This window comes from Alnus glutinosa, chromosome 3 (assembly GCF_958979055.1).
Source record: "Alnus glutinosa chromosome 3, dhAlnGlut1.1, whole genome shotgun sequence".
Classification (NCBI taxonomy): Eukaryota; Viridiplantae; Streptophyta; class Magnoliopsida; order Fagales; family Betulaceae; genus Alnus; species Alnus glutinosa.
The window spans coordinates 14,012,743-14,021,820 of record NC_084888.1 but is presented as its reverse complement, the minus strand read 5'-3'; the positions used below and the strand labels follow the sequence as shown (position 1 = coordinate 14,021,820).

The 9,078-nt window shown below is 37.9% G+C and overlaps 1 protein-coding gene across 1 annotated transcript; it reads right to left on the bottom strand.

Moving 5' to 3' along the window:
* Positions 1 to 3,280: 3,280 nt before the first annotated feature.
* Positions 3,281 to 8,485, bottom strand: LOC133862283 (probable GTP diphosphokinase RSH2, chloroplastic). Its single transcript, XM_062298050.1, has 6 exons — positions 7,194 to 8,485; positions 6,916 to 7,101; positions 5,268 to 5,728; positions 4,535 to 4,693; positions 4,104 to 4,455; positions 3,281 to 3,782 (listed from the first exon to the last, which is right to left on the bottom strand). The coding sequence occupies exons 1-6, from the start codon at positions 7,878 to 7,880 to the stop codon at positions 3,474 to 3,476; spliced, it is 2,154 nt and encodes a 717-aa protein (XP_062154034.1). The 5' UTR covers positions 7,881 to 8,485; the 3' UTR covers positions 3,281 to 3,473.
* Between the last annotated feature and the right edge of the window lie 593 nt (positions 8,486 to 9,078).

Sequence of the window (9,078 nt, the reverse complement as noted above, 5' to 3'; positions counted from 1 at the left end):
CTCCCATCCCACCACTCCCTAAGTGCAAAAATCTGAAAATGAATTTATTAAATAAAAAATTAAAATCACTTAGAGTTGGTGGGATGGGAGTGGGATAGGGGTGGGAACTCTAGCATTTCCCTATTCGGATTAGGAGTAGTAAGGACCCCGTGTAACATTTTCCTTAAATTAATTAGAAAAGAAGACTATAAGTCTTGAATTTTTAAAATTTAAAGACAACCCAAAAGGAAAGAAAATTGCCTTTAATGAAAAATTTAAGATTAATTTTCAAAATTCAAACTTTGTATTAAATTTCACTTAAATTTCTATGAGTTTTCTATAATTATTATTAAGCATATAATTATGTAAACAAAGTTTTTTTTTAAAAAAAAAAAAAAAAAAATTGAAGTTAAAACAATGATTTTTTAAAACTAGTAATAATTAACTATTGTTTAACATTTCTAAAAAAAATATTACGTGGCATCAGTTTCCTTTTCAAAATTTTCACAAAGTTTGGCATGACTCTTGTCCTTGCTGCCTTTCAGCATTTTCAGCATACATGTGTTAATGCAGATAAATGTACTTATGCTATTTGATTTATAATTATTATTTATTGTTAGTGCGGTTAATTTGTATTAGGAGATTAGAGATACATTAAATATTAATGTTACACACCTGTCGCTTGTGCCTGTTGTCCATCAATATATATTATTTTAATAGAACCTATCATTTTCCTTATTATATATTGGCTTATTTAGTAGAACCGACTTGGCATTTTTCAATATTGATTCTTCCTAAAATATATATATATAAAAAAAAAAAAAAAAAAAAAGAAAAAAAAAAAAGAAAAGAGAGGTCAATTTGATCAACTTGAATAATATTAATTAAGTACATTATTGGATCAGTACTGGTATCTGCATAAATTATAATCAGAAATGCAAAATGTATTTTCAAGTGATTTTTCTCCTGTTTATATTTATGTGAAACATTATTTAATCTAAAATTTACTAATAATTTTTGTCACGTCAAATAGTGTAATTGAAAGTACACTAAAAAAAAATGTGTGAGAAAAATTTTTCAAATTAGAATTAATAGAGAGCATGAACCGGGCATGCACCCAGATACAGTACATGCAGTCCAAAGCAGGATGTCGAAGCCTCTGAGACACCCTCAGGTACGTGGCGTCCAAGCCAAGATGAAACGCATGCTAAAGACTTAAAGAGGAATGACACATTGCCTTGTATATATTGTGATATCTGTCAGACGACTAGACGAGACTTTATTAAAAAATAAAATAAAAAATCCTCACTGTAGCGTCAGTGTGTCACTCACTAGTCACGCGTGCTTTCCAATTCACACATGGCACGGTCCACAATTCACAGCACAGCCACAAATGCACTGACGCAGTCCACAATTCACAGCCTACAGCACTGCACGGCACGGTCACCAACAGAAAATCGGTCCACAATTCAAGCACGTCGCACGCGGCTCCAGAAAAAAACGTCTCATTTCTTTAATTTTCTACGCCGTGCGATCTGCTGATGGTGAATCTAAGCCGTTGGTTGCAAGATTAATGGCATACAGCTGTAACCAATTATCTCGTTTGTTCTATCCGAGAAAATATATGGTATAACTAGTGTTTAAATTAATCGTGTGCTCACTCTCACTAGATTTGATCCAACGACTTTAGCTTCTATCGTGAAATTAGTTATAATAATTAACGGTTAGGATCACAAGTGACCTTGATTTCAGTTGTATATGGGCGTAGGGAATTATTCTTAGTCATCAAATCACAACTCTTAGCCTTCTCTTCCCCTGATTTACGCACCATCCCATCAGCCATGCGGCCAGTGACTCACAGACTCACAAACGTTCAGAACTTCGATTATTTTCCAACTCTCCAATCCATTCCAGAACCAATTTCCTAATTTTCATATCTCATTCTTATGTTCTTCCCTCTCGGCTCTGCCTTTATCTCGCTTATAGATCTAATATTCCATTCATACAAACACCTCATGAATTTCTCCTTACTCATACCTCCTTGGCCCTCGTGTAGGTACTAAGATCTCCATTGCTGAAGGCTACTATGGATTTCATTACAGACGTGGGTAACGAAGCTGGGGTGTTTCGTGAAAGCCATAAAGACAAAGTCATTGGAGCAGATCTACCTCCACTCGCTTCCCATCAAGGAGCGCCACATCGTTCTCGTGCACCAGATCGTGATTTCATTGGGCAAATTTATGTAATGTTATTTGGAGAAATTAATTAATAAAATTTGTCAATTTTTTCAATTATTTTTTTATTTTATTTTATTTTTTTAAGCTTAAAATGCTCCAACTCGAGCCGAGCTTGAGCCGAGTACTCGAACTCGAGATCGGCCAGTATGATCGAGTTCGAGCTCGAGCTCGGACAATATATTTTCCTACGCGAGCCGGTCTCGCACAGGATTTTTCAGCTCGTGTCGAGCTCGAGCTCGAGCTCGAGCTTTACTGTAACTTAAACGAGCCGATCTCGGACAGGCAATACTCGCTCAGGATCGGCTCGTTTACACCCCTAATTATGCCTAACCTCCTATCTAGCGTACACTATTCAATTTTGAACAAAGTTTTCCTTTAAACTAGGTTTGAAGAATTTCCTGTAATTCAGTCTATTAAACTGACATGTGTTCAAAATACATATGATTTTTCACATACATTTTGAATGCAAGTCCGTTCAATAGACTGAATTGAAGAAAATTCTCTCAACTCAATTTAAAAGAAAACTTTGTCCTTCAATTTTTATTCATGGGCATTTTATCACTAATAGAAAAAAAAAAAAAAATGACACAAGTAATGCTACTCTTCACACCCATTTTAAATCTTTTCTCTTTTTCTTTTTTTAGTAACTGCCATAAAAAATTACTTAAAAACATGCAACGTCATCCGGTGTATAGCGGATGTGATACTTTTTCCGCACATGCATTATACACTTTGTCCGGTGTATGTGACTTGTCTTACTCTCTCCTCCAAGTCCAAAACAAGGTTCAATCAACCAGGACAAGGTTCCTTACTCCTCTTGTTCTCAATCCCCGTTCCTTAGTTCTTTGGGGAAAGTCAAGACAAAACAAGGTTCAATCAACCAGGAAAGGATGCCGGGCGAAGAGAATTGGAGGACCTTGCGTTTGGCTTTGGAGGTCGAGAGCAGGAAACAAAAAGTAACACGTCTAAGAAACTCAAGGTTTTCCCTACCAACACGACACTTGAGAGTTGTCTTCTACCTCCACAAAAAGGCTCGGCATATAACAAAGAAAGCACACATGATATATGCAACAAACTTAAGTTTGACTGGAAGTTCAGAAGATAAATCATTCAGCACTTTGTCTAGCCCAGTGGCAGTTAGTAACAGAACGATACAGCTTTTCTGTACAAATATTGAAATATTGGTGACTTGTATACAAGAATAGATGATTGCAACTAAAATCGTATGTAGTGCTAAAACAACAAATCAAACAGGGGTCAACTTCTCCATCCAACCATACTGCTGGCGGCAGGTTCAGTGCTGGACACAATCGGCCCGCGATTATACATACGCTGAATCTCTTCCCTGTACTCCGTCAAAGACTTGTCAGGGATGGCTGGGGTTAGCTCCACCACATCCCCCATCTTCAACTTGCACGTGGAATCACTCGCCGGCTGATGGTTCAACCTTGGCCTCAATTCTTCCTTCAGTGGGAAACCATACAGGGCCCATCTTGAGCTTCCTCGTCCAGCTCTTTCCAACAAATCCATTACGGTCGAGTTTACAGGAAACTCCTGTACTGACATCTGCAACATTCAAACAAAAAGTATGTCAACATTCTTCGCTAAACCAATCCACAGCGAATGATGTACTTTCCACCTTCACCTAAAGCAAACGATCAATATGAATAGAGAGAACTGAAATGAAACAGGCCACAAAATCAACCAAATTAGGGCAAGTTGCATAAGACTAGCAATGGCACAAAAACCACATCTAGTCAAAATTGACTTGTTCATATAAGAACCCATCTGGTCATTCAAATTAATATTTTATTCTTATCATAGTTTCATAACATGTATAAAAAAGAACAAATAACGGTGCTTAAAAATGCAAATTCAAACACAAACCTTCTCATTCTCAATCATGATCACAAACACAGGCCCATCCTGGTCACAGTGCGGCTTATATGAGTAGGGGCAATCATCAGAATGAGAAGGGAATGTGCAGGGTGGCCTTATCGAGTCAGCAGAGGCAATGGATGACCGGTCTTTACTCATTGTCTCAAACTGCCAGGTGACAACCCACCGAGCCCACTCAATCATCTGAAGCACAAATGAAGAATATTCACAGTCACCTTCCTTATATCTCCAATGAGCTGCAAATCCAAACTCAGCCTGCAAATGCATCTCCTTTGTCCGAATTTGAACTTCAAGTGGAACCATGCCTTCACCCATAACTACCGTGTGCAGAGATTGATACCTGTAAGTTATGAAATCAAAATTAGAAACGAAAATATCAACATAAAAGATCACACAACCACTTTTAAGCTATTACAGACCCATTGAACTTGGGACGACTTATGTAGTCCTTGAGCTTTCCAGGTACTTCAGACCATAACTGGTGAACAACTCCCAATGCTTTATAACAATCTTCCTCATTGTCAACAATCACGCGCAACCCATGAATGTCATGAATTTCATCCATGGTTAGCTTCTTTCTGCCAAGGAAAGAACACTATCATTTAATTCATGTGAATCTGACTAACTAATGAAAAGAATACACCATAACTGATGGAATGATAATATCAAAATAATTTTCCCAACTCCAAAGTATATTTCAAATGAAGTAAGACTTCGCAGTAATTCAAGTGGTCCAAAGCCTACAATTCCCTTTAGTTACATGAAAAATATTTACCAAAATGAAGGCCTACCCACCATAAACACAATAATGAAGTTGCTTTAGTTCAAACTGCATTAGCGGTCCATATTTCATGAAAAGTTGACATTTCTACGGATAATTGCAGCAGAAGCAATAAAATTTTAGTCCCATGCCCATCCGGGCTGCATACTGATCTATCACTAATTAATGAAGTTTTTAGATAAGTATCAGAATAAATAAAGCTAACTGCTCATGTCACCTTTTTTATTAATTCTACTTGCAAAATTAAGGATGGTCAAGCAAAACAACATGCTTGGATAACATTCTCCAGAAATGAAATTTGATTATCTGGGTATCTCTATCACAGCCTGTGGGTGAGGGTGTTTAGAGAGAGAGAGAGAGAGAGATCATACTTCAACATTTTGCGGTAAATGCTATACAAGCTCTTATGCCGCCCAGACAAGACATGGTAAGAAATAGCTTCACCCTTAAGAGCTTGTTCTAATTTCTCTATAGCAGAAGTGATCATCGCCTCATCAAATGAGTTGACGAGCTTAGAGGACAGTTCTTTGTGCTGGTCTGGGTAGAGATGTTTAAAACACAGATTTTCTAGCTTCTCCTTCCAAGTAAAGATTCCCAAACGATTAGCCAAGGGTACAAAGATCTCCAAGGTCTCCTTTGCGAACCTTTGTTGCTTGGCCAGAGGCAATGCATCTAGTGTCATCATATTATGCAACCGATCTGCCAATTTAATCAGGACAGCCCTGGCATCGGCCATGGCAAGGAACATGGTATGCATGCGATCAGCCTCAACTGTTTTACTTGCTGTATTGTTGTCACGTGCAAGCTTACTCATGTGACTTAGTTTGGAGACCTGAATAAATGGCATTGAAAGTAAATAAAAGCTCGTAAAATCAAAATATCAATAGAATGCATCTAAGTCACATCAACTGATCAACAAGAAATTCTAAACTGCATAATATTTTAGTTAAAAAAAAAAAATGGAATGAGAATCAATTTCAAAATTTGATCAACAGCACAGGTGCTAATAGACACTTTGTAATCATATAAAGGAAGGCATAGTCACTCAATTTCAAACTATATGCCACAGCACCTCTATATTTCGGGGAAAAAAAAATGGAATTACAACCAAACCAAGTGTGTAATGCATTGCATTCCCCCCCACCCCCCAAAAATAATAATAATAACAATAATATTTTGATAAGTAAGAAAGATATCATTAAAAAACGCAAAGCACAGTCAAGTACACATAGAGTACATATGTACTTTATCAAAAAAAAAAAAAAAGTACACATGGAGTACATATTAAAAAAAAAGGGGTGGGGGGAAATAATAAGGGGAAAACTGAGATGGGATCAGAGACACCAGATCTTCAATATTTGTGGTTACCCTAGGAAAATGACAGATAGCAACATAGCAAATTATCCACACCTCAAAACCATATACAAAATTGATCCACACTTTAGTGTCAACAGTTTCATTTGGACTCTCCCAACCAACAAAGTTTTAAGATTATCAATCTTAAAAGCTGGTGTTTACTTATAAATACGAGGGATGGTTAGGGCCAATGAAATCTTTCATAACCAGCATGTACAAAGGTGATCATATGACTGCAACAACTAATCCCCACTATTATACAATTTGACAACAAACATAACAACACAGAATTGTATATGTCATGTTGTATGAGAATCCAAGCGAAATGTCACATCACTGATGCTTCTTTAACCAATTCACAATTAGCTCTTCTTTAACCGAATATGGCATCTTTGACACTCCCAGCACATGGTCAGATGCAGATTTTGGAAAACTATAAGCGATCTACAAAACCATTGCTAGCAAAGTTTCAAGTTAGCCTCCTACAACTATTATTCTGCTTGATAAAATAAAATGCATGCCAAAAAAAATGAACTGTACAATAATAAAACCACAACTGCTCTTGCTGTGAGAAGATCATTCTTACTTAAACATCGAACGACAGTTTCTGTTTCGCTCCTTATATTCAATACCATATGAAATGATGAAAAATCAGTCTCTTACCCCTTCGACCAAATCAGCAACCCCAGCTCCAAACGTCCCAAAAATATAGTCATAGCTCATAAAAGAATCATCAAGCGTGTCATGCAAAAGACCCGCAGCAACCACCGTTGCATTAGCACCAATCAACGCGAGCAGTACCGCCGTCTCCACACAATGCTGCAAATACGGATCGCCGCTGGCACGCATCTACAACAAAAACAATACGTAAATCTCAATTCAAATCACCAAAACCTTTCCCACTCAAAGCTCAAACAATAAAAGAACTTAATTTATCTTACCTGCCCTCTGTGTGCTTTCTCAGCTTCATAGAAGGCCTTAACCACAAAATCCTCACAAAAAATTTTGTGTCTCAATTGGGCACCCGCCAACAATTCTTTCACATATGGCTCAGAATTCCCCAGGACCTCCATATTGAAAGTCAGTTCCTCCACAAGGCCCGAGTTTAATTCATCGCCGCGAAGCTCAAAACTCGGCGAATCGTAATCTACGCACGACCCCAAAGCATTCCTTACAAACCCATTAAACAACCCACTTTGGAAACTCATCGGCGGGCTTCTAGCCGAGCCAACCACGCTACTACTACACGAAACTGGCCCCTGAAACACCGAAACCGGGCTCAAATCCTTCTTTAAACAAGACCCAGTGAACTTGCTCGGCGTATAGCCATAAGAGCTGCTCAGTTCCTTCAATTCTTCGCCTCTGTCGTGCCACAAAGAGCTCAATTCCTCGCCGCAGCCGCCACCCGGAAAGTTCGAAGAAGACCGCACCGTGGGCGAGGAGAAGAGGCACGAGAGCCCGCCGATTACAGGCTTTTGCGACGTGGACGGTGGGGATGAAGCCGAAGACGAAGGCCGAGAGCTCAATTCGAAATCGTACGACGCGTGCGCGTTGATCTGGCATGGATGCGCTGTGGAGCACACGCTGCTCGGCGGGCTCGCGTAGAGAGCTATGGTTGGGACCGGCATGGCCTTCTCCTTTTGATTTCGCTACAGTGTATTGGGTCTCAGATCGCAACAGCCCTAATAGGGGCGCAGACCAAGAACAGGTAATTATACAAATTGGATTTTCTCGAGAAACACAATTGATTGTATGTTCAAACCCAAGAAAATCCAAATCAAATTTTGTCAGACAGCCATTTGAAAATTAATGCTTTTTCCCAAAAGAAAATGAACAGCAAATATAATTTGCTAACAGACCATGAGAATTCTCCGAATACCCACAAATGATCTAGAATCACTGAATCAGAGACCGGTTTAGCTACAGTAGGTACAATTTACAAATATATATATATATATAGAAATTGAACACTAATTGGAGTTTCGAGCAAGAGAAACGCCCTGAGATTGAGGAAGAATTTACAGACCCTAACCCTAGAATTTTCAAGTAAAGAGAGTCAAAGACGGCCTGAATATATTGCCGAGAGAGAGAGAGAGAGAGAGGGAGAGAGATTGCTCTCTGTATTCAGCTGCCTATTGCGTAGAAGCCAGGGGAAACGAAATGTGTAATCACGCGATTGCCCTTGGTATGCACCTGAAATAACGGAAAGGTTCATCTTCTGAGGCCATTCATCAAACCCTAAATTAAGGTGGGTTTGCATAATGATGCTTTATTGCTTTTTATGGTTAAAATGAATCTGGATGTGTTTCTAAGTTTTGTCAAGAATCAGAAAATGTAAGAAAATAATTTGGTGACTATGAATAATCGTCCGTCGGGGTCCATCTAATCAAAACCTATTTATTTTTTCATGCTTGATATTCTTTTTTTTTTTTCATAACCAAATCATATAATTTTTTTGTGCCTATTTATTTAAATTATTCATTATATTATTTCTCAATCCTCACGAAACCTAGACCCTAAACCTTACACGGTCTCCGATTCACATCAAATCTAACCACTACCTACCACCCTAGCACCATTGGGTCATGAAAAAGTTTTGATTTTACATTTAATGTGCTTTTATTTCCCTTAGAACTTTTTTACCAGATTTTTTGTTTGAAATAAGAAAATTGGTTAAATATTTAAAATATGATTTTTTCTTTTTCATAGAAAAATTTCAACAATAACATCCTCGTAACTTTGCGTTAATGAGTTCATATCAAGACATAATAATATGTATTTCCGTGTTTTCAATTCATCTTGTGCTTTATCTTAAGTAAAAAGGAT